This window comes from Anabrus simplex, chromosome X (genome assembly GCF_040414725.1).
Source record: "Anabrus simplex isolate iqAnaSimp1 chromosome X, ASM4041472v1, whole genome shotgun sequence".
In the NCBI taxonomy this organism is placed as follows: Eukaryota; Metazoa; Arthropoda; class Insecta; order Orthoptera; family Tettigoniidae; genus Anabrus; species Anabrus simplex.
The window spans coordinates 96,143,643-96,170,559 of record NC_090279.1 but is presented as its reverse complement, the minus strand read 5'-3'; the positions used below and the strand labels follow the sequence as shown (position 1 = coordinate 96,170,559).

The following is a 26,917-nucleotide window of genomic DNA, read 5'->3' as shown; positions in this document are numbered from 1 at the left end:
AGGGATACTGAATCGAATAGCCGAGAGAAGGACGATTTAATAAAAAATTTGATCAGAAGAAGAAGAAGCAGGATGATCGGACATATCTTAAGACTCGCAGGATTTGTTCAGTTGGTTTTTGAGGTAAATGTAGGTGGTAAAAATGGCAGCGGTAATCGAAGATTTTGCGTGGAATATTCGCTACTAAATTACACTTGCACCTCTTCCTGTCAATGTTTCACAAATCAAACTTCTCGGTCGCCCTCGTACGTACATCTTACTTCACAGACAAAGACGCTGCTGGTTTAGGGTACAAATAATGTGAGCCAAGCTCGAGAACTCATTAACAAAGCCACAAAGTTGTAAATTTAGGAAAGAATGCCGACACCGAGGGTTCAGGCCTACACAGTTTAAAGAGCCGCACATATTTTGCTACTGATCGAATTAAACCTAATGTTAAACTAATTATTAACTTAATGTAGACTAAATGTTACTTTTCTAGTCACAAAATGAAAGAGTTTTGTTAAAATCTGCTCATTATTCGTAGTTTTTGTTACAGGATCGCACAGTGAGTTTTTTACGTGGTAAACCTCCTCTCGGTTATCGGAACATGACGGCAAAGGTTCTTAGAGGTCATCGAGTCGGCCAACAAGCTGGCTGCTTTCAGCATGCGGGACTTCCTTACAACTCAAGTCAATGAAATAAATAGCAAGCCAGAGCTAAAGATACCACTATCAGAACTCGTAAGGATGTCGCTTCTCTTGGTGAGTGTTTGTTTATTTCTCTGTAGCTGATAACAAGGGGTCAAGGGAGAAGTGACGTCAGTCTTGGATTGGAAATTTAATACTACTACTACTAATAATAACAACCCGCCTCTTGGTCTTGATCGTTGAGGCTTTGAGATATAAAGGCTGTGACACCGCGGTTATTCGGTTCGAGTCCTGTTGCTCGATAAGATGTTCACAATACGAATGTTGGTGGCATGCAATTTCTAATCACTAGATTGCGTGTCCAATGCCTGGATTAAATTGTAAACGTCTCCGCAGTGCTCATACGGAGTGAGGACATATGACGCTGTTGGCTTTGATTCGACCGTCGGGTGGAGATGTTCCGTCATAAGCAGCCACCTTGGTGCTATTCGACACGAGTAGGCTATGTGCCGGCACCGGGTTTCACCCTCTCCTTCCTTACTATCATATCAGGTAATTCATTTCATCTCATTAACTTCTCTGATAAGTTTGACGTCAGAGGATATCCGGTCAAAAGAAAAAAGAACCCGCCACGACAGGTTCATCTCAACTCATACGCGACCTCGTAGTTAAACGGGACAAGTGTTGGACAAATAATAATAATAATAATAATAATAATAATAATAATAATAATAATAATAATAATAACGGCGAACGTCACTCGAGCAGGCCTTGTGCAGGTCTTATGGGCGATCTCCATGTCTCTGGGCATGCGGCTCCTACTTAAGGAGACGTGACAAACACCCGGGCCCCGATTAACCGAATAAGGTTTAAATCTCGACACGGCAGCTAATCGAACCCGGTACCCGTTGTACCAAACCATTTCGCCATGGAACTTGGTAATTTAAGGATGGAATATCTCTTTAGGGTAATGGAATTTTCATAGAATTTGAGTGGGATAATTTGTGATTGATGAATGTTCAAACAAGGGAACGTGAGTGTACTGTCAGTGTAGGAGATATGTCGGAGGAGAACAAAGACTTTCAGCAGGCACCAAGCTATACCGTTAAGTGCGGTCTCTCCACACGAGTAATAGAGGGACAATCCGTTATTAAGAGTACATTATTCTGTGCATGTAGTAATGATCAGTTTCACGTTTATCCTCCCGTCTCTTTGGACGCTCAGTCTACCGGAATAATTAGCATCACACTGGACAGAGTCCTAGTGCCGTATCCGTCATCGGACGTTGGCGATCTTACTTTTGCCGTTGGTTTAACCACAGTCGCAGGTTCCCCAGTCAAGACGTGTGGGGTCTCCCAGGACCCCTCTTCTCTCGATGTTCCCTTGCATATTTATTTGGAGGAGGGTGCCTCATGATATGACCAGAGTAGGGGAGCTTCATGATCTTAACAGCCCAACGCATTTCTACACATCCTGGTCAATACAGTAGACCCATATTTCAAACGCTCCTAGTCTTTCCTCATAGTCCAGGACGCTACTCCATACACACAGCTCCGCGCTATCCTAAGACGAAGCTGCAGCGATATTCTCGATCCTCACTATCGGAGCTCCGTTGACACACAGGGCCTTGCTCACAATAATGTATTGGGTCTTCTTTAAGTTCAGGTGTAGACAAAGGTTTTTACATGTCTCCACAACTTTCACGAAGATCTGCTGCACGTCATCAGTCTGTTTCCACAGCATTCTTTCCTCAAAGAATATGTGTACAAAGTGTGCTAAGAGGCCACAGAGCCAGGACTGTGATGGCGCTTAGGTCATGCAGGCATAACACATAAATCTCTATCCCTGACAATTTCCATGTATAGAGTTAAGTGTGGTGATGTATTGCTAATCAAAATAATGTTGAAAATGTTCGTCTCCTTACTCCCAAGTCTTCCCAGCACGAAGTTTCCAACATAACACTGCTCTTTGTCGGACGCCACCCAGAGCAAATTGCGCTGTTCTCATCTGGGTCTTTTCATGTTGTTCTTGAGTCAAGTAATCTGGTGAGTCTCTCGTACGCTGAATGGGTCTTGCCAGTGACTTATACGTCTCTGTCGTACATTCCTACTACAACTCCTAAATACACCCATAACCATATGAAGAGATCTGTAAAGATCACCTAGGTACTTGCAGTGATCCCCATGTGCTGCTTTCACAGCATCGACGCAGTAATTAACATGCAAGAAAACAATAACATTGGCTTGCGGGATCCACTCTTAATCATAGTATAACCCGACAGCGTTCCACCTATTCTAAGGCATTGGGTTTGCTTTCTGGAAATATTGCCACCTACTCAGTTACACCTTGGCCGTCTCTTCCTTGTTCTGCTCTCTCAATAGACTTTGATTAGGTCAATACCGATGCAGTCCATTTGGCCTCCTGAGTATCAAATATCTGCCATATCTTGCTTGAACCCTTCCTTAGTGGAATGACTTTTCGTAAACACAAATTTCCTTCTATCAGAGCAGTTTGAAACATTGTGTGCAATGTAACAAGAAGGAATGCTTTCCTTAACTTACGTGCATCACATGTCAAGCTATCTGGCCTATAACTATCCCCTTTATATGTTTGTCACTTAGTCACTTGTAAACTGGGGATACTATAGAAACTCTGAGCTAATTTCGTATAGCTCCTTCATGCAAACCGTGAAGTACAGTAAATGGGGAGGTGCTCCAAGGTAAATAAGTAGTTATGCCCAATTATGACACATTTAGAGAGGTGTATGGTGGAATCCTACAGGAAAACTTGTAGGCATTGCCGGCATTTACGTTCACTGCTTCGACATTGCGGCCTCGTGAAGTTGACTATGCTGCTACCTGTGTGAAATACCTTCAACCGTCAGATATTCTAGTAGTTTGACTTCCGTGACAATATGTCCCTAGCATCGATTTGACTGCTCCCTGGTGTTAAAAGCACTTTATCAGCCTGGGAGAGAAGTGGTATTTGAAGTTGGGTAACCTATCGGCAGTAAGTTATTCTTTTAAACATTCAGAAGTTATCAAAACTGTGATCAATTCAATCAGCCCATCAAATGATATAATATCAAATTGATTATTCACTCAAAATGTATGAAAGTAAATCCTTCAGGAAACATCGGCTGATAGAGTTGTCTTGTACTGACTGACTTGCGTGTGTAATAAGGGAGAGGAGACGGGGGAGCAGGTAATTAACAAGATATGGCAGAAATGTAATTATGTGAAAATTCTGCGTGTGAAACTCGGGAGGATTTAGAAATTTTAGTAAGCTTGTAACAGTTAGTGTGTCCGCATTTCCCTAAAATCCATGAAGGTCCCATCCTCTGTTGTTCGGTTCCACTAATACAGAGAGGATAACCAGGTATAACTAATTATGTGAGTAATACATCCCTTCTGCTTTAAGGGTCTGTGTAACGTACTTTACAGCCCCGAAAACGGGCGTATTGTAAAATCATTGTGAACTAAAATTGGAGGTTCAAGCCCCGTCTAATGTAAAACTAGAAGCAACTGCTCCTACCGATTCTGAGTACCTTTTTTAAATCCAAATGTAAAGTGAACTTCTCGATTCGAGACCCGACCTAGGTAATGTGCTTTGGAAGCTACGGCTTCTTTTTGTGAATTATGTATTTCCAATTTGTAAAGGCAAGCCTGCGGGTCATCAGACTGTGATATGTTGTAAAGTATCAGAGATTTCGAGCTCCTCATTCTACATTTCAACTTGTTGGTTCACGTTCAGAGAAAATACAGTCCGGCCATTGTCCCTAACTACAGTGAGTCTCTGCACAAGGCACTCGTTACTTGGACTAGTCGGGGCTGTAGTTTTCAAGGCTCCGTTATAGGAATATTGGCCACGACAGAGGAAAATGTATCAAGGGCCGTGGAATGGTCAGATCATTTAGCATGTACTTAGAACCAAGTTCATGAAGCTCTCGTCACAATAATCAAATGCTTAGGAACATGTTAATAAATCCCGTCAGGATACTTAAAATTGTAAAGGGAAGCGGACGATTAATTTACACAGTAAAATATTGCGGGCTGTTTTCTTAACTGACCATCAAAGTTTTCAAGCGGGGCTGACGATCTGAGGTAATGTGTTTGTTTGACTGAGTATGGATAGCGAATGAAGCTGAAATCAGTATTCTGCATTGAAGTACCATATTTTCTGTCATAACCTCCTTTAGGCTGTAATTTTAGTCATGGTTAACTGTTGAACTCTGTACTTGTTCCAGGTTCTCTTGCCCCTGACGCTAGCAGTTTCACTGGTGAGCACAGACCACTGTAAATCGTATGTGGGCTCGAAGTTGGACCTGTCTGTGCATGGCCACAAGAACGCCAGTGGACATTGGATAATAACGGTACCGTGTATTATCAAATTCAAAGTTGTGTTTCCGTGTTGGATGGATAATATTGTATGTGATTAATACACGTAACTTAGTGCTGTGTATAATAAATATTTGCATGCACCATTCAAATTTCAACCAACTTTCAAACCACAGTACAGTTTGCGGAAGTAATCTAAAATGTCCTTGATATCATAGTGCATCAAACACTAACCTGCTTTGCACTAACGGCTTAAGAAAATGGAGTAACTCATAGCAGACGTAATTACTCACGATTGTGTTGTTATTGCTGGGAAAAAATCCCGTGTTTAAAATAATATCTGTATGTTGCTAATATGCTTGCCCCAAGACAAGCAGCCAGCTAGTTCGAGAGATCGTCACAGGAGGCGCTAGAACTTAGTCCTTAACTGAATTTATATTTCACAGACATTTCACACAGTTTGTCTTTGTGACAACAGCCTATGTTAATCCCGCACTGAACTTGTTAAATAATATAACAACGGTAACACACAGGTTGTGGTTTTATGGAAAATAAGTAAAGTAGAAACTAGACCATTCCTTTAAGAAATCATTCCAGGAACATCAGTCTGGCTGGAAATATCTCGTAAAGGTCCCCCCCTGATTTACGATGAAGTCTGAAAGGTTTGTCCGGCCCAGATGGAGACCCTGAGGAAAAAAAAAGAGCTCCGTGGAAGTGGAGACTGCCGCCGTCTTGGGTTTAATGAAGAAGTCGTGCCAATCGATATCTAGTGCAATATTGCCTTGAGCAGTAAGAATAAGCCCAGCCAGGTCATATCTACTGCTACACTGCCTGGAGCTGTACGAAGTAGTCCAGCCAGGTCATATCTACTGCTACACTGCCTAGAGCCTTACGAAGTAGTCCAGCCGGTCATATCTACTGCTACACTGCCTGGAGCCGTACGAAGTAGTCCAGCCAGGTCATATCTACTGCTACACTGCCTGGAGCCATACGAAGTAGTCCAGCCAGGCCATCTCTACTACTACAATGCCTGGAGCCATAGAAAATAGTCCAGCCAGGTCATATTTACTGCTACATTACCTGGAGCCATAGGAAGTAGTCCAGCCAGGTCATATCTACTGCTACAATGCCTGGAGCCATAGGAAGTAGTCCAGCCAGGTCATATCTACTGCTACACTGCCTGGAGCCGTACGAAGTAGTCCAGCCAGGTCATATCTACTGCTACAGTGCCTGGAGCCGTACGAAGTAGTCCAGCCAGGCCATCTCTACTGCTACAATGCCTGGAGCCATAGGAAGTAGTCCAGCCAGGTCATATCTACTGCTACACTGCCTGGAGCCGTAAGAAGAAGTCCAGCCAGGTCATATCTACTGCTACACTGCCTGGAAACGCATCTACGTCTACGGTACCGTATTCTCGAACCGATCCCTGAATCTCTCCGTTATATTCACTCTGATATGTGATTGTGATTTCGTCCACTCCACTTCCTTTATCTCGAAACTATGGTCACTGAAGCCGGGCTTGGAGACATCAGAAGTCTCGTTTGTTAAATAAATTTCTTTTTGGACATATTGTCCCTTTTTACAGCACGAGAATGATGTCAAGAAATACCGAAATTCCGTGCTTTAAACATTCAGTTCTAAAACACACGAACAATTGTACCGAATTAAATGAAACTGGAATGTTTTAGTAATATCTAAGAATAACGAACAAACAGCATCTCTGGGAGTACGTTATAGGTTTTCCGTTAGTTACGGCTCCGATTGCCACTATAAGGTGCGGCGAAACTCCGAGTAAAGCACCAGTTGTGGTTGTGTGGTACGGTAGTTGGGCATAATGGCATCTCATGTGACGTGCGAAGAAGGAAACAGGAATGTGAGTAGGAAGGGTTGTTTCAAATGGGTGCTTCATACTCACCTTGGAATTATAGTGGATTGTGAACTAAATGTGGGCTATAATTTTCTATGTCTTAAGAGTTCAATATTCTTTACAGGTTGATACGCGGCGATTGACATCGACGGAGAACCAATGGGAATTAGCCGTGAATGTCCACCAAGAAAGAAGATCATGTGAAAGCAGTGAAGTTGAGCAGCTTGTTTCGGTGACTTCTGTACATCCACCAGTATACGGTAAGTCCAAGAGTTGTAGTTCCTGATCGTTGTCATAGAACTCTCATTCACACTCGGTGTTCCTTACCCCAAAGAAGTAGGACTGCAGTGTTTGTGGGCGGTATATCCTCCGTGTCCAGGGGCAATCAGCTAGGGAACGTGCCTGCGTCAGTCTTCTCCCTATTCGATATTGTCTACGGGACTAGGCGTTCTGAAATGCTTGAGAGGATTGGAATTACAGGGAACGAAGAGTAACACAAACTGCAGTGGTCAGCGAGCGAGGCAGGTGCGTGGTCTGCCTCTCCTTCAGTTAAATGTGCATATAGAGCAGGCAGTATTGGATATGGAGGAACGTCATTGTTGGAGGATGTCAAGGGCAGTTGAATGTAGTAGATAAGGTCAGGTGAAGCAAGTGATATAAGACTAAGAAATGTACTCATAAAGGAAGTGGACGAATTTGGGTGGCTAGGAAGTAACATAACGAATGAAAGGAGAAACTATCCGTTCATTACCGAAGAAGAATATTTGCTAAAGGAAGCCATCTTGTAAATGAAACATTCTCCTCACCATAAATATACAATTCAGGCCGTCGTTTGCCGAAGTATTTGTCTGTAACGTTAGAGTCATTCTAAGTAGAGAAATAGAGTAGAGGCCTTTCAAATGTGGTGTTACAGAACAATGCTTTTGGTAATAATGGGAACTTGTGTCCTTTTCCAAGGTTATGCAGTTCTTTCCAGCAGCACTCCTAATCGAGGTGATCATATTTAACTACCTACCTGCAGTCCTGCCAACATTACATTTCTCAAAGTAGTGGGAAAAATCGTAGACCACGTGCTTTGCAAGTAATTGTGCTAACCGTAACTCTACGGAGTTTGAGGTGAGATTGGACGACCATAGCCCAAACGAAGAGCAGGTGACGGGAGGGAGATATGGGATAAGTATGAAAAAGTGTTTAGTCTGTTGACGGAGAACAGGAACAATGTACAGGGTGCGGTGGGAGGAGGTGTTCTGAAAGACAGATATGCTAATAGTTTAAGGGGGAGGAAACTGAGGGCAAAGGGATAAAGTCAAGGGCAGTTATCACTAGGGTATCCGTGAGTAACCGCTGGTAAACACAGAGGGATATAGGGGGAAATGAACAATATCGAATAGGGAGGAGACTGAAATGTGGAAATGTGGGGGTAAGAGAAAAGGTGGGGAAGAGGGGGTGGAACAGGGTCACGAAGAGGAGGAAATGGAGGAGAAGGTATGGTCTGCAAACATCAGGGAAGACTATTGAGACTAGTAGGGAAGCGGATATAATGAAGTGAGGTCGAGACTCTGGTCATCGAGGACCCCATAGTTAGGCTCGGAGAGAAAATGCACAGAGGAAAGGGAACCAAGGTAGAGGAATTACGTTAAGACAGAAGATGGGGAAAGGGTGTGGTAGTTTTCCATGTTGGTACGAACGACATAGTGTGGGATCTGTTATGAAGTTGAATGGAGAGGAAATTATTATCAGTGGGACTTTAAATGAAACTAAGGGGTATTTATGTGGGGGGACTGGGAGTGCGTGTGTTGTTTAGAAAGGATACATGGCGGACTAGGCAGCGGAAGTGAAAGTACGTGGACATGGTGGTTATAAGATTCATATTTACCAGACATTGTATAAGGAATTGTTTCATGGTTGAGAAGTGACGTAATGGATGTCTTCCAAAACTGGAGTGTTTTTGTAGAGATGGGATCAAATCGATAGCTGGGGGAGTATCTATATCGGCGGAAGAAGTATTTTTATGGCATGGAAAAGTTAAAGATGAGAAACATTAAGTTCTAGGTATAGGGCTCATCTCTTTGCGGTGTACAGGTACGGATGAATTGATGCAGACGCGGAAATATTTCACTGGGTAATCAGCGATGTGGGAAGCGTGGCATCAGTAGGCAATTTAGATCTGGCTGTCAAACTGAGTTTTCTTCTGGAATGAATGCCATGTGTGTAGGAGACCTAAATTATATCATGTCCGTTGCTGTATGACTCTGCTTTGAAAATATAGTAATAATATAAAGTGTAAACAACTTATCTTTATTTGTCATCAAATCAAAATTAACCTCCTCCTTCTTAAACTCCTGATTGTGTTCAAAAGGATCTAAGTAAGGAATCTAACCTTTCTTCACTTTCATGAATGATAAAACAAACCATATACACCTTTCTGGAGCGGCATTATCATGATGAGTAGTGTTTCAACTGGACAAAATAGAATCATTACAAGTAAGAGACACACGCACTATTTTAATAATATTGGTACAGGCGATTTTTTGAACATAACCATAATCTGAAGTAGACCTTGTCGCAGACCATAAAATGATTCCATACAGATTTTATTTGCACAGTTTGCGATAGATTTTCAGGATTATTATTTATCAGAAATTTCATGCGTATTTTTGTTCCAGTTACTTCGACGTCTCAATATATGAAGCCAGTCACACCTGCAACTACTACACCAGCTAGTACTACTACACCAACTACTACTACTACAGCTACTACTACTATAACAACTCCAGCTACGTCTACTACTACTACTCCAAATACTACAACTACTACAGCTACTATTACTACGAAACCAAGGTCCTGTCCTCATTCAGGTGAGTGATAAACTCTCAAGAAGTTAATCAGATTATCTATGAGTGGTGTACGAGAGACGAACGTGCATGTGTTTCTTGCAGATTTGGATCTAGTTTGTTCAGATAGAAAAGTAAAGCTCTTAATCGTTGTATTCCACGTTCCACAGATAAAGTACTCACCCTGCAGTTACTGTGTAGGTGTTTGCTTGGAGCAGCAGTCTGCAGAGCGAGTGCACGAGTAGAGAGAATATGATAAACTTGTTGTAGGAGGAGAAATGAGAGCGTCTTGGGTCCGAAGTGGTGGCGGGACCCGCTGAGTGTTCCACATATCGCAGCGTACGGCACAGCGGCCCCACACGCGAGCCGATGATACTATCACGTAGAGGTTGTGGGTTCGACATCCCTCAAGGTGATTCCGTGGCTTCTCAGTTTTGCATGCGACAAATATCTGGATGTGCACATTTAGTAAGGCACCTTACCGTTTATGGCTCTTTCCTACGGCACGCAGTCATAATATTATTATCTAAGATTGATTCACGATTTTGGGCAGGAAAGCAACTGGAAACTACTTCAATAAAACTACCAGGAATCCATACTTACCTTTTATTTCCAGGTGAATTGCAATACGTACAAAATTTAGCAACCATCCTTATCAGTTCTTGCTGAACTCCGCAGGACTCTCAGAGAAAGGCTCGTCTCCCTCCTCAACTTATTCGGGGCGCTCTTGAGAACTGCGAACAGTACACATTAGGATTGTAACCGTTCCTCGAATGGAGAATTCCACTTGTAGGGGTTTTTGACTGAAATAGGAAACAAAACCCCTGGGGGATCCACTGGAGAGAAAGGATGTGAGAACAACAGATTTAAAATTATCACTTAGTTTACAAAAAAAGTTTTATCATTGATATTTTTTTCACATGAATAACTGAATAGCAAATACGTCGAAAGCCTTACAACAACACCTGAAAGCAAGTCGTCTTATATGTCTGACAACAAACAGAGGATAATATTTTTACATTAAACGTTGCCAGGTTAAGTTTAATTCAATGACTTGCAATTTGTCAAAACCTGCGCTGCATAAATTTTACATTTGATAATTTTAGTTGGAGGCACAGCCTTCGTTATAACGAGAGAGAAAAACTGGTAAAATGCCAATAGCAGTTAATTAAAGGAGAAGTTTAACATTGATAAATACACCAAAGGCAGAGCCTTTAAAATTGAAGGAGGTTGCAAAGTGCCCTTTTGGTAGATTCGCTGACTAAATAATATTAACATTAAGAAAAACTCTGAAGGGCACCGCCTTCATCAAAATGACAGAGTAAGACTATAAAATTGGGCGAGGTGCCATAACAGTTACTTTATTGGTTGCTTTTGTGATTAAACATATGTACTAAATAAACAATATTTCGAGTTAAAGTAAATACGTACTAACCCTGGGAAAGAATTATACTAGTGATATAACTTCAAAATAATAGCCGGTATATATGCGTGTTCGTTTGGCAGAGATTCTAAAACTTTGATCGTGTTTTTCTCAGAACATCATTTTCTGACTTAAGTCGTATGTGAACGATTCGATCAAAACTTGTAATTGCTACAACTTCTCTTTCATCATACTTTTCAGTGAACATAACGTTAACGCGGATAACTGTTTATGTCTCCCTAAAGAGAATTACTCCTTTTGAAGACCCTAAAGTCACATGCACCCTATCACAGAACCCTGAATGGTTACACACCAGTGACGCATATCCCGCCATGTTTCAATTTGAAGGACACAAACATAAAGATGATCAATATTACGTATGAAAAGAATAATTATCAAGAAATATTTCTGAAATATTAAATCAAGAGACACGTGAATCATGTGAATTTTTTTATATATAAAACTTGCTGAAGTTTGAATTATAGGTCATCCCTCTGTCAGTTATTCCATTCTTCCCTCGCGGTTCCCTGGGCACGTGGAGAACATGTGGAAGCACTTTATAGACCTTGAGGTAGACAGTGGTCAAGCAGAAGTTCTCCATTTATCTCTTGCGCTCGGTAACTCTCATTACTTTACTTGGTACAACTGCGGATGCCTTTCCGATGAGTGGCACAATATGTGCGGGTTCAGGACGTTCTAAGACGACATGACCTGGACTTTGTTTTCTTTCACAATATTATTATAATTCGGTCTGAGAACGACGGTTCTTCCCAAGTGTGGATGCCGTTGATCAGTGCTGATGTTCTCAGTTTTACTGACTGTCATATGTGCTCCAGTTTTGTGTAAGTGCTCGTTTATTCTACACTAATGTATAACAAGGGCCTCGCAGGCCAACACAAAACAGCTGCATTTTGTGACTATTCAAGACGTAATGAGGTAGAAATACTGATAAATGCAGTGTTGCCAACCGCTGAGATTTAACTTTTAAAATATTGCAAAATAATGTCTCGTGTAATTTAACCGAAAGTTGTACAATTGATGAAGTTAGTAATATGTCGTCCACTTTTAAGAAATCCAATGTGAACCACATTCTAGTGGTTCTATTGCTCGCAACTATTGGAAATACTGTACATAGTAGAAACTTTTCAGTTGGAGAAAAGCCTACTCTAATGAGTGATTAATGTAGATTTAGGCGGCTCCAGAGTTATTAATAGTGAGCAAATGGAGGTGGCAACAAAACAGGGGAAATGCAACTAAATTCAAGAGGAAGTCATTAATACATAGTGCGTCTTGCGTTGTGTCTTACTGCGCTTGAAGACAGTGCCGCATGTTTCGTACACATAACCGATCATCTTCAGGTAGCCATTTAGAGCAGTGGGAGAAGGCTGTCCGAGGAAAGGACACACATCCGACTCATAATTTGCTTTTTTGTGTGATACCAATTTTTAGCATTACTTCTTGATAAAAATAAAGTAATTTACGGAGATCGATGAAATTTCTCCCGAGGACAGTTAGGAAACGTAACTCTCCAGAGAAGGGGCAATCCACGCGGACAGATGTCACTATAAAAATCCCGAATCTGAACATAAGTCAACAAGAATAGGAAATAATTATATTCTATACAATGTTAAAGAAATATCAACTGAAAGTCAAGAATGGAATGCATTGCCTTGGATTCTCTTCTTTTAAAACAAAATCTCCCAATGGTTTTCGGCACCGCTTAATCATCACGACTTACCGCCACTTTGCATCTCATTTGAGTGAAGGGCCTTAAATGATCGTGCTACTGCTGCCATAGTGCAATGTTTGAGTGGAAGAAGGAGCATGGACGTTGATATTACACGAGCTAAAGGTTACAGAAGGAAGTATGTTTAACTGTGAATCATTACAAGTGAAGGTTTTCTTATTAGGAAGCATTTATCTCAGAAAAATGAAGATCAGTTGGCATATCATGGCCTGGTTTCACGTTCATTCCTTGTCTGTACAGCTGGATCCAGCCCAAGGCAATGCATGCTGGACTGAACTTCACCCCTGTTGATATAATTGAAAACATTCTAATTCATATCATCATACAATTAGAGCAGGCGGGTGTAGGAATCATTGGTTTCAAGTCACATGGTAGCCGGTAGAATAAAACGTTATGGAAATCGTTAGGAATATCCGGCAACATAAAGAATCTAATATGTCCAATTTCCAGTCCAAGTTACTCAGCTGAAAACTGGGCACTTTCAGACGCGCCACACATATTTAAGTATCCATGATCAAGTACAGAAAATACGACAGTGATGTTGTTGATTATTCATTTTTCACATCTCCGGAATACGAAGAGAGCTAAATCATCTTGAAAATACTCCGAACGGACCAGCTCCGGAAATGAGCTGCACAAATCAGTTTATCACGTAGACAGAAGCACTGGTCCGCCTGCTGGGCAAGATGCTTAAGGCGTCCCGTTGGTCGAAACAATTTTCACCATCACATTGTTGGCCAGCCGGGTGGGAGAGGTGCTGGTAGATTGCAAAATCTTGGATTCATTCCGAACCTCACCACATTGCTCATTTAGAGTGAGGGCGAAGTTGAGGCTTGAGCAAATCGCTTGCTGCTTTATGAGCGAAGTAGGCTGCATGTCGGCACCGCGTTTCACCCTGTCCTTTTCCGCTATCGTACCTCACGTCCTTCACTTCGGTTCATTATGTCCTCTTCTGTACGCTAAGGTGTCTCCTGACCATGTCATGCATCGAAGAGTACGAGAAGTAAAGGAGGATCGTCATTTTCACTCGTAGGATGCTCAAAAATCTGAAAGTGTGAACTATTTAAATGTGATGTTCTATCTGCCCACAGGTTACCGACTGTTTGAAGGTTTGAACTGTTATAAGACGTACAGTGAATCAAGGAGTTGGAGTGACGCCAGGGAGCAGTGCAAGAGAGACGGAGGCGATCTCATGGTATTCGAGAGTGAACGGGAGAGAAGCGAGGTGGTCCCTACAATGTACGAGAGTGTGCGCTACGACACCTGGATGGGAGTTTACAAGCCCGAAGGTGAAGATCGTTGGGTGTCTGTGAAAGGTGAGTTCTCTCTAGCTCTCTTCTCCTCATGAATTACCGAATGTCGGACGGAAGACATTTGTCATATTAAACAACAGAAGCCGACATTTAGCTATAGTTAGTGATATCACTGGCTGACGACCACACCGTATTGCCTATAATCAGGGGAGGAATGAAGAAGTCCTGCCCTCAATAGCCCAAGCTGTAGGCCGCTGGAGTTCTGAGCCCAACTTGGCAGGTTCGATCCTCGCTCAGTTCGGTGGTATGTCAGTCTCATGTCCGTAGATTTACTGAAACATAAAATAAACCCTGATGGATAAAATTCCGGCACGTTGGCGTCTCCCAAACCATACGAATGTAGTTACTGGAACATAAAGTGAATAATATTACTTATGTCTAAATGAAGGGAAAGAGTCGTAAAGTGAGGGTATGAGGACATTCATCTGTAGGAGGAAGACGTTAATCCTTGAGCAGACCTCTCGGTGTTCTTTGACAGGAGTAGGCTATGTGCTGCATCAAGGAGTGCAGGTTTATCACGGACGTCAACTTGAGAGTTGGACACGCTGGGGTCGTGGTAGGGACATCATCATTATAGACTGCTGTTCCCTCGTTTGGTTCCACACCTCTTGTCTTTAAATAATTAGAAACTGAGTCTTGATCTCCTCTACTGCTCTTACCCTCGATGGCTGACTCCGTTATTCTCGCAGGTAACCCATCATCCTCCATTCACCTCACGCGACCCCAACACCGGAGTACCGCTTCATCAATGGAGCTTATGCATCACTTAGCATTTATCTTCTCATTCTGGGTACCTTCCTGTCATTGTTACCACCCGGTGTTTCTAGACTTCATTCTCGCTATTGCAATGTATAATACAACTAACGTATGGACGAGATATCCTGAAAACAGACCGTTCCATACAAGAGCTCACTGCATTAATTTTGCTGCACTTTGCTTCCTGGCAGAAGTTCCAGTTTTGTATCTCCGACCTGACATTCAGTTCTCGGAACTTTCTTCCCCACTGACATGACTTTAGTCTTGGTAATAAAAAAAAAGCAAAGACATCTCCGTACAGGCCACGAAGGCCCTGGGAGTGGTGGAAGGTAAAGGCTTCCACTATTCGTAACCTCGGCACTTGATGGGGTAGAGTTGTTAGCTCTACGCCCGGCCGCCTTTGCCCCCAAGAATTAACCTGGTACTCATTTTTGGTGTAGGATGAGTGAACCTCAGGGCCATAAGCACCTCCGGAAGTGGAAATCTAATTTCCTAAAATTTAAGGCTTTCTGACGGGAATTCGAACCCAAGTCCTTCCGGGTGAACCGAGTACGCCTTTATCGCCTCGGCCAGGGAGCCCCTTTATTCTTGGTAATGCCAATATTAATGTCGGACTCACTGCACCTACCTTCCAGTAGATGATCCTTGTAAACTACGAACAACAACATTGAAGATTACAGCCATATCCCACCCCTGTAAGTACCTTGAATCAAGAACTCGTTCTACCTTCAACTTTCAATGCCAACATAAGTGAGTGTTATTGCTCCCAATAATGTAGGCTTAATCCTATATCCTCCCAGTGTGGCTGACATCCTTCCCTGAAGTACTCTGTCATATACCTTCTCTAGATCTACGAAACATAAACACAACTTGCTATTCATATCATAGCACTTTTTACTTATGTGACGAATACTGAAGACCTGACCATGAAAACCCCTCTGAGGTCTGAAACCACACTGGTCTCATCCAACAGAGTATAAGACATTTATTGGTTTCTCCCTCCAAAAATACTAGTGAATACCTTGCCTGGTGCACGAAGGAATCACCATCATCAGTGTCGTTTAAGTACCCTGATGGTTATAGCAGTCCTCTTGCTTACAAATAGGTGCAATTACTGCTTTAGTCAAATCAGAAGGACCTTTACTAACTTTCCAGGCTCATCTTATTACTCTGTCAGCTTGGTTGTTCGCGACGTCAAGATGAATATTTCCTCTTCTATTCCTTCCACCTGTACCGTGCTAGGAGTTCACCAGATTAAGTCAGAACATTATTTTTTCCCTTTTTCCCTCTGTACCCCACACACCGCCCATCCCTTTTCAACACTTGTTAAAAGCATTTGATTTTCTCCTATCCCTTCCTCATAATCTCCGCTTACCGAAATATCATTATTTCCTAACTCTTCCTAACTCGCCCATTTCTACTTTACTTGTTATTTTTCCCCATTACTGTGGGTCGATAGATTAATATCGAATACCTTTTCTGTCACCTCTTTGCTTCCAAAGAATCCTGCACTGTCAAAACGAATTGGAAATCCTTCACTCCCGGAGGCTTGCTTAAAATATTCTCAGCTCGGTAATTTTGTGAGACAGGCTGCTAATCTACTTACACATAATCCAAGTGAAAGTCTCTCCTTTGACAGGTTAGTGACCTACGGTTGATTCTATAGTCCTCGCCTCTTGAGCACAAGGAGGGCCATGACTCAGAATATGTCCGAGGCGCCCAATACTACTCCCGACTCAAGGAGGTCCATGACTCAGAATATGTCCGAGGCGCCCAATACTACTCCCGGCTCAAGGAGGGCCATGACTCAGAATATGTCCGAGGTGCCCAATACTACTCCCGACTCAAGGAGGGCCATGACTCAGAATATGTCCGAGGTGCCCAATACTACACCCGACTAAAGGAGGGCCATGATTCAGAACATGTCCCAGGTGCCCAATACTACACTCGACTCAAGGAGGGCCATGACTCAGAATATGTCCCAGGTGCCCAATACTACTCCCGACTCAAGGAGGGGCATGACTCAGAATATGTCCGAGGTGCTCAATACCACTCCCGACTCTCAGTAGCACTTACTCGTCCCCTCAGTCGTTGCCCATAGTTCAAGTATTCGGACGTGACTGCAGTCACTCACACGACAACAGTACCCTGGGCTCATGTTGGACACGAAACAGGTTCAACAACGAAGCAGCCGTCAAAAACGCCTTCGAAAAGTTTCTCACCATGAGACGGTCGATCAGGTGGGAAACGGGTGCGAATGCTCCTGCATCGCGTAGGGGAAGTGAATTGCATTTAATGATGCACATCCTAATTAATAAGAAATCCTCGTCATGGAGTTACCGTTGTGAGAATTGTTACTACCAACTAGTAGGTACAAGGTGTTTCTTGATCACCAAGACACTCATGGCGAGAAGAGGACCCACATGTGCGACGATAAGTATTACAGGTAAAGCTCGTAGACAAACAGCCCGAGTGAATAAGAATGTGTCGCTTCCTGTTTAAATGTACTGCCTGTCGTAATATTTCATTATTCTCTTTATAACCTTTCTTTTCACACACACTACCAATCATCAGCAGCTGTCAGCTACTCCGATCTCTATTTATAGCTGACGTCGTGTTTTACCGATTTCTTACTAAACATTTCCTTATTTTCTGCGAATCACTTGAAGTAATTCGTGAGGCAGGGCCCAGAAGCATGCTTACAATATCCATATTTCAATTTTCACTACTAAAATGTACTTTTCGCTACTCGTTCAGATGGTCTCGAACACAGTATTTTTGTATATAACAAACGGTTTTGAACGATGACGACCGTACGTAAATGCTGTCTCTGTTTCAGGATATATATCGCCGTGAATTAGCTAGAAGGATACGCGTACCACCGTTATCACCTTGATTGATATTACTGAGCAGAGCCAGAGCGGGAATGTCTTTACTTTGACACGTGAAAATGTTGGAGGATCCCTCACAGACTTTAAGAGTTCTAACAGGCAGCAAGCTACAACTTTTTAGATTGCCAGATTACCAGGTCTCATTTACATCAGAGCCAGAACTTCATATTCCTCCAAGATATTGATTTATCTCAGTCTCAAGTGCAGAAACGCAGCCCCGTGTTTTGTCGCAGACTTTCTCATTTCTGATTGGTAGAATGTGTGGCCTTGTTCTTACCGTTTGCACTCATAGACGATGATCAATTCCGTTGGTGATAAAACAGCACTTGTCTGGTCATCACATCCTCCTGAGATACACAGCCGGATGGCCTTCCTGACGTGGGAAGAGGTGTTCTCTATTGTGTGAGCTGAGAACTTTCTTGTTAGGACAAAACGGAAACCAGATTTTTAGAAGTACCGAATGCATCTCACAGTGGACACAGACCGAGTGAGGAGCATCGTATTAAGTACACAGATTATAATTTTACAGGAAGTTAAAAAAACGTTTTACTTCGTAACCAAAGAAGACATGTCAACATTCTAAACAGCAAAATCTGGGTATTGAGGTTATGTTCCCGAATCAGTCATGATTGGAATCATTTCCCAATACATGAAGGCGTCATTCCAATTATAGAATTTCACTTAATACGTTTTGAACCAATTCGCTGAACAAAATACGTTTTGATTCAACCTTTTATTCAGATAATACGATTTGAAACGTTCAGATTGTTATTGTTAGCTACAGCGCATCATGTACAGTACATTGGATGTTTACAGTCGGTCTACCAGTATCTGACGTTGAAACAGAAAATTGTAAACTGTCGAACTCCTTCCAGTTGTCTTCAAATCTGGTTTCCAGCAGGTTCTCGACGTCCAGTTTTTAGCTCTCGGTTTATCGATTACGGGCGGTTCATGTACCTGGCCCGGCCTTATGCCTCGTTTCAGAAGGGTCATCAAACCTGTATGTCGGTTCCATCTTTACGTAACGTGGTACTGACCACTATTGTCGCTTTTCTTCAGAATCACCGTCTTGTTAAAATGCTTGGCGAGGATCTTGTAGTCCCTTCTAACCATTCTTTTCCTCGATGTTTTACATCTCTGGGTATTCCTCGAGAGTAACGATGTCAGAGCACTTACGAAGAAACTTTTCTACAACACGAAAAACCTTGTCTGCGTCTAAAAAGGAATGCTATATGACAGGAAAGATGACAACAATCATGGAATTGTTAGCGGGTGCTTTGGTTTGTAGCCATAAACTAGAGCATGGATAATATGCGTTCTTGTTTTGGCCTCCACATCCGTCTGCGAAGAGCCTGATACAGGTGATCGATTTATCGAAATGTACCTCATCTAAAAACGAAGTAACAGCTGATGACACCTCGTTTTGCCCTCTTTCAGCCTCAGTCTTATTCCATACACAAAATTTCGGATTCTGAATACTGATATCGCTAACACACCGTGCGCAAAATGATATTTGGAGCGAATAGAACGCTTCGCCAATTGATAATTTAGGAAGCGGTTGAACCTGTTGCACATCAAAGCAGAAGAACGTTGTGTTAGCAGGTCGTTCTCTCATAAGTTTGTGAAAAGCCTGTGAGCGAATTTTATCTGCTCCCATATCAGCTAGCAAACGATTCTTTTTATCACTATCTTTTTTAATCTGAAACAGCATTCGAGCGCAGTAATTTCGAACTTCCGTGGATGGTGTCCCAAAACCAATGTTGAACTGCGTACGGAAAATATTCAGAAAGAATCACTTTTTCACTTTCAGGTCCGCGGAAACACTCACCTGCGGGTAAGTAGCCCTCCATGGTGATCGAAAGTGAACGGGCTTGCAAGCAATACCACACTGTAAAGTACGATATAAAAATAGCGGGAACAAGCAACAAAAGAGCGGGATAAATACAGGCTGGGAAACATTATCGTGAACATAATACGTTTTGAAACGATGCTCCTCCAGTGTTCATAAACCTCCGTTGAAAAACTACTTGGTGTGTTTTGTACTTGAGATTTTCAAATTATTGATCTAAATAATGTAATCACATCTTCAGACCATCGCAATCAGACCTTGTAAATATATGGATCTTACTGTTCAGCAAATGTCTACAAAGCGGAAAATCTCCGAGGACTGGAGGAAATCGTGAGTAAAGACATTATATAAAGGAAAGGACAAGGCAACAACTGAATCTCATACTGAGCGATTGCTCTAGATTATAATATCAGAAAGACTAACGAACTTCACTGACCATAAAATATAAGAGTATCAGTTCAGATTAAGAAAGAAACGATCACCTTCACAGGCTATAACATGTCTACAAGAAGACATCTGGGCGGCTTAAGACACCCCAAAGGCAAATACTGTACAGTCTTCACATTCGACATGTTGGACAGGAACAGTATGGACCCCATGACAGAAGACAAGGCAATTGTAAAACTCATAGGAAACTCCTATCACAAAGCAATGTAGCGATAAACGACGGGATAAGTATATCAAAAGAAATCCTTCAAACAAATTGAGTAATTCCAGGTGACCCAGTTAGTCCCCTCCTGTTTAACATTGCCACATCTGACGCAGAAAATCCATTGAAAATATGAAATCGGTGTCGCTCTATATGTATCCTCATGACATGGTCCTAGGTTCGCAGACCGAAAATGACCTTAGAGAAGCCTTAAACAAACTGAACATTTGAGCTGAAAACAACAAATTCGTCATAAACCAGGAAAAAGTATACATGAGGCTTTTCGAAGAGGGGCAGGTTACCGACCGAAGACAAGATATTACTAGGAACATATACTTAGGACTAACTCTAGAGACATCAGGAACGTCATACAGGATCCACATCAGGGAAAGAGCGATCTGAAGAACACAGCTATGACTCTGTTCAGCGCTAAAATAGTACCAATTATCACGTACGACTTGGAACTGATCTAGGAATTTCTAGAGACAATAGAAAAAAATAAAAGCGCGCTTCCTAAAATGAGCCCTCGGAATTGCAAAAAAGCGCCCTCAAGGCTTGCGTATGAACCTCCTTCAATGATGACTTGAGATGCCATCAACCAGCCAAGAAAATAATTATTGACCCTCCGACGAGACAAGCGGACGAATGTAGAAGAGAATTTCTACTCTACTGACGCCATGATTGACAGAGGATGGACAAAAGGAAACCACGACGTGCGTTCTGCACTGACAAGCCTGGCGATACGTGGATACCACCACAGAATAAGCAAGAATACGAAATACCATGAACCCAACAAGGCCTCTTCGTGTAGTTTGTGTGACAAATAATACTCCTCCTGTTGCAAGAATCGCAAGAGAACACTACTACATTATACCAGAGAATAAACACCCACACTTCCCTATGTGCATTTGTATGCTCTTATTAATTAATTAATTAAAAGTGCCCACATGTCTCGTCGTCAAAGTATAATAGATACGTAGATTTCCTAACTTCGTCGTAATCGCCAAGAACTCAATGGTGTCTCTCTCTACTCGCACGTGAACAGTAATTTACAAATTGAGATGCTAACACTTCAGAGACATAGAATGAAAGTTGTGTGGCAATGTCATCCATATCCTTGCTAACGACTACGGAACCTGCTGAACCTCATACCAAGTAGTGACATCGTCGATAGTTAGACGACCAAAGCCAACTTCGCTGTTCTAATAGTCTCTGTGATTTGATCCCGGAAATGTTTTCTTCTGAACAGGTGACGTCTAGCCGTGAGCCGCGGTGTCTTCACTTGACCTCAGGTTAACTAATCGATACATATGTACTTGCTCTCTTCACCTTCACATCATCGACTCCCGAAGCAGTTTCTACTTCCTGGTGCGCTTGAATTTTCATATTTTTGTGATATTTGAAGCCATCTCCTTCCCGTTTCTTCTCAGTTATAATAAAAGGAAGTGCTCGAATTTGTTGTGAATCTCACTGTGCTCCCTTTTCAGCTTCCTTATTGCAGCTACTACAATTTCCGTTTCTCTTTGAGTCTGCGACTTGCACGTTTCGCATCACTGTATTCCCAACAAGTACAGTCTGACACTATCACTCCACTGGGGGTGATATTTGCACTGTGCCTTTGTGTATTTCGTTCATCGCAATTATGATTCTCATCGCTTCACTTTGGCTGGCTTTTGGGTGGTTCACTGGTTTGTATTGACTTTAGATATGTTTGTGTCTGTTATAAAATGTGCACTGCGGGTGACAGATCGGGATGGGCATAGTTTAGTCAGTGGGCGTGCTCAATGAAAGTAGAAAAATTACAGATGGGAAGGAACCTCCTAGAAAACCATCGCATGAAGGAGTCTTGTTTATCTCTGATGTTACTCAGTGGAACACAGCATGGCACGTTACGATATCCAGGTGCTACCAGCACGCCAAGTGCTAGAGATCGGTGGCTGTGAGGATACCTTGGCCAGATCTTTCATGTATTAAATCCCTATTTTGTTTGTCATTCAGGATGATATTGAAATAATGAGAATGTTTCCACATTTATAGACTGTTATATCGTCTATACAGACGCTCATTTCTACGAAGTGATTGCCTCGTGTGATGATGTACATAGCTACAACGGCACTTCTGTTGAATTACACAAAGTTTCTGAGGAAACGGGAATCATTGGCACCAGTTACACATTTCAAGATCTCGAACTGTTAAGAGTTAAATACTATCTCTCAGTGAATGGATCATTTGCACTATGCAGACCATGTTATCTCCATAGTATGTATTAAAGACTATTAACATACATACATACATTATCATTATGGACTGTTATGCCTTTCAGCGTTCAGTACTTCCAGGGGTAACGACTATCTGTCTTTTGTTTCATAAATACATTAACATGTGTGGTTCTCATTTCCAATTACTTGTCGTACAGCACTAGTCGTTTATAATGTTGTGAGTTTCTGACAGCACGGCGCGATTCTTACTAAGTGGACATTTTAGGTCAACTGATGTATAACAAGGCAGTGCCACAACTTCTTCAGACGACAGTGCTCCAGGCATAGTGGATTTGATCTTGGTTTGAGGAGCATCAGCATGTACTTCAACTTCTTCTCTGGCCTATTCAATCACTCGAACCACTGTGGTACGTTATGGCGACAAGACTTCATCGCCTCTGAGGCAGCTCGGTCAATATTTTATGACGTTTGTTACTTATTACTATTTTCAATGTTTGTTGGTGGTATGGTGGTATTTGTATTTCATGAGGAACTAAAATTGGGCAGCCATCCACTAATGGAGCAAAAGAATGAAAAGGGTCGACACTTCGAGAGATGAAGGTGTCGGCTAAAGAAAGGGAAGGGGGAGATGAAAGTCTCCTCAGGTATCGAAAATGTAATATCGCCGTGGTCGGACAAGAACGAGAGTTAACCAAGGATAGATGAAAGTGAGGAGCCTGACAAAATTATGTGGAAGTAATGCCAGGACTCAGCTAACTTCCCCACGGTCACTACGTCGCGCTCCAAAATGACGAGCTCCTTGGGCGCATTTTGTTATCCTCTTACGATTGGCAGGGAATACCATAGATGTATTCTATGGTCCCTAGCCACGGGGTCGTACTTATCGGGAAAATAAAACAACAATGTTGTCGCAACCTCAAAACACACGGATAAGAATTACGAAACTTGAAAATGTTGAAAATATACCGAAAGCGATGACTGTGTCTTATAAGGGACAGACTATTTATTAATAGAATTGTAAGAATAAGTACATAAAATCAGAATAGAAATACCGCGGTGCGTAATGATAGGGAATACAATTCAATACAGAAGAGCGGAACAGAATGTGGAAATGCACGTAATAGAGTACAACTGGCAGCACACGGCGTATCGACATGAAGTACCAGCTTCGTAACATCATAGTTATCGGATTGATAACTGGAGCACGAGATGACATCCAAGACTTCTTTATAAATTTCCACAAAGTGATTCAGCTGTCTGTTAAAGGCGTAGATAAAATTGACATCGCTCCAATTCGTGGATCTGTGAACATATTCCGATCTCATTTACACGGACCTGGTTGACTTCATGATAGCAATATGTAATACCAGTCTGACGAACCACTCACGTGGTAAGTTGTTGCCATCAATAGAAATTATTTTTAGAATAAGATTACTGGTGGCTTAACAGTGCAGTCAAGTAGAACATCAGAGAATATTGTTTTAATAGGAATATCACTGGGAGACCATCCTCTATTAACACCAATCAGAAGCGGTCCGGCACTTCTAAAAATTGAAGGTACCGGAAAGATAGAGAAGCCCCACGACGGCCGTGATTATGAAAGACTCCCAAGGCCGTCGGTGTCGGACTAGAACAAGTGTTGACCCAGAGAGGTTGCACAAGAAAGATAAGAGAGAGGAGCCTGACAAGAATTTAGTGGGGAAAATGCCAGGCTCAGCTAGAGGAACCGTGGTCGTCAAACCACGGTCTCAATTGAGATCCAGTGGTTGACCTTTTAGTGTCCTCTTACGACAAACAGGGGATAACGTGGATGCTCTTCTAACTCCCAAATCCACTGGGGGTCCTGAAGGCTGAGGTTCGAATCCCGCTCTATACTGGGTTGATATTTTCATACAGAAATGCGCGTGTTTTCAGGAAGTCCATCTGGCCGTAAATCTGAGGTGAAAACCAAAATGAGCCTGGGGTGTTCCAGAGACCTCGGAAATAACTGGGATAATCTGAAGAAAGATAAAGTGTTATGGATCTACTGTACGACACTTGTGTCCTGTGTTTCAGGTGAGCCTGCTCTCAGCAGTTGGTGGGAGCCTGGTGAACCGGATAACAGAGCTGGTAGGAAGTGCACATTTGCTAAAAAGGAAGGTCTGTTGTGGAACACCGATTGTGCAGAACGCCGGTCCTTCATCTGCGAGATCCCGCTGTGAACAGATCTCATGTACAGTGTTGATATATAAAAATGATACTTGTAAATAAATCGTGACGTTCTTTCTCCTGTTTGAACACTAACCACAGGGAATCTTTACATAACAACGAGGTAATCAGACGTGTAATGTTATACCTTCCCTAAAACAAGGTAATCAGACATCTAATATTCTACCTTCTTTAAAATATCAGGGTCACCAGATATATCATGTTCTACCTTCCTTTAAAAACAACAAGGTCATCAGACATCTAATGTTCTACATTGCCCCAAAAAGAACGTCACCAGATATGTAATATTCTACCTTCCCTCAGAAACAACAAGGTCACCAGACATATAATGCTGTACTTTCCCTCAAAACAAGAAAGTCATGAGACATCTAATATTATACCTTCCCTTATAACAACAAGGTCGTCAGACATGTAATGTTCTTCCTTCCCCCAAAAGTAAGAAGGTCATCAGACATCTAATGTTCTACCTTCCCTCAGAAACAACAGGGTCACCAGACATATAATGTTCTACTTTCCTTTAAAAACAGCAAGGTCATCAGAAATCTATGTTCTACATTCCAGCAGAAACAACAAGGTCAGCAGGTATGTAATGTTCTACCTTCCCTCAAAAGTAACGAAGTCATCAGGCATCTAATGTTCTACCTTACCTCAAAAACAACAAGATCACCAGACATGTAATGTTCTACCTTGACTCAGAAACAGCAAGGTCACCAGACATGTAATGTTCTGCCTTCCTTTAAAAATAACAAGGTCACCAGACATATAATGCTGTACTTTCCCCCAAAAAAACATAGTCATGAGACATCTAATATTATACCTTCCCTTATAACAGCAAGGTCATCAGACATGTAATGTTCTACCTTCCTTTAAAAATAACAAGGTCACCAGACATATAATGCTGTACTTTCACCTCAAAAAGCATAGTCATGAGACATCTAATATTATACCTTCCCTTATAACAACAAGGTCATCAGACATGTCATGTTCTATATTCCGTTAGAAACAACAAGGTCATCAGACATGTAATGTTCTACCTTCACTTAAAAACAAAAAGGCCATCAGGCATGTAATGTTCTACCTTCCCTAAAAACAACAAGATCATCAGACATGTGATGTTCTATATTATGTTAGAAACAACAAGGTCATGGTACATCTAAAGTTCTGCCATCCCTTAAATACAACAATGTCTTCAGGCATGCAATTATCTATGTCCCTTAAAAACAACAAGGTCATCACACACATAGTGTTCTTCCTTCCTTTAAAACAACAAGGCACCAGACACGTAATTTTCAGCCTTCCCTTAAAAACGACAAAGTTATGAGACATGTAGTGTTCTTCCTTCCCTTAAAAACAACATTTTCCATCAGAAATGTAATGTTTTACCAACCTTTAAAAACAACATGGTCACCAGACACATAATGTTCTACCTTCCCTGAAAATCAGTAAGGTCATCAGACACGTAATGTTCAGCTTTTCCTTAAAAACAACAAAGTTATGAGACATGTAATGGGTTACCTTCTTTTATAAAATACAAGGCCATCTGGCATATGTAGTGGGCATTGAGGTTTCACGCCATTGTTGATAGAAGTGTGCAACTGTGGTTTTCTCTACTGTCTCTCGACTCGTTCGACAGTTTACTCAGGGACCGTCATCATTCTGGAGCTCAAATGTAGAGCTGACAGTCTACGCACAGCGATGGAACGACTGCGTAGAGAGCGGCACTCAGTAAAGATCTCCATGATTTTGAACGTAATACACGAACCGGAAAACGCATGAGGGACATGGAGTCCCCGCAATCCCCTCTGTTTTATGGTGAAAATACCACCAGGTACCGTTCTAAGACATTCCCAGGTAAAAATAAAACACGGCGACTAAGTGCTACTGCCGAGGAGCAGCCTCCTGAATTGTGATCCACGGCAGACCGTCACACAGGTCAAGAAACCTCGCTCATCGAAGGCCCGCAAAAGTCTTCCATTATCCATCCCTACAGGCAGCTTTCAGAGGCCATTTGTTGGGCATAACCTTTACCTGGCTTGGGAATTGGAATCCCAGTGCCCTTACGCCATATGCTGTTGATCAGTCACTCAAATGGTTATGGATTTTGTACGGCCCAGGAGACGCTTTGCTGCACTCCTCAAGTCCATCTCCATGAAGGGCGCCTGAGATGGTGTGCCACAACCTCGCGCTTTATGGCC

At 42.2% G+C, this 26,917-nt stretch overlaps 1 protein-coding gene across 1 annotated transcript; it reads left to right on the top strand.

Annotated features, from left to right (window-relative positions):
* Positions 1-647: 647 nt before the first annotated feature.
* On the top strand, positions 648-24,715 carry LOC137503319 (hemolymph lipopolysaccharide-binding protein-like). Its single transcript, XM_068230870.1, has 6 exons — positions 648-743; positions 4,876-5,001; positions 6,958-7,093; positions 9,500-9,691; positions 13,929-14,153; positions 24,570-24,715. The coding sequence occupies exons 1-6, from the start codon at positions 648-650 to the stop codon at positions 24,713-24,715; spliced, it is 921 nt and encodes a 306-aa protein (XP_068086971.1).
* Positions 24,716-26,917: the final 2,202 nt, after the last annotated feature.

What these genes read in the sequence shown, in the direction of transcription:
- LOC137503319 (XM_068230870.1), top strand. Translation starts at nt 648, where the DNA reads ATGCGGGACTTCCTTACAACTCAAGTCAATGAAATAAATAGCAAGCCA. An exon ending in TAAGGATGTCGCTTCTCTTG is followed by an intron (nt 744 to 4,875) that starts GTGAGTGTTTGT and finishes TACTTGTTCCAG; the next exon opens with GTTCTCTTGCCCCTGACGCT. An exon ending in TGTACATCCACCAGTATACG is followed by an intron (nt 7,094 to 9,499) that starts GTAAGTCCAAGA and finishes TTTTTGTTCCAG; the next exon opens with TTACTTCGACGTCTCAATAT.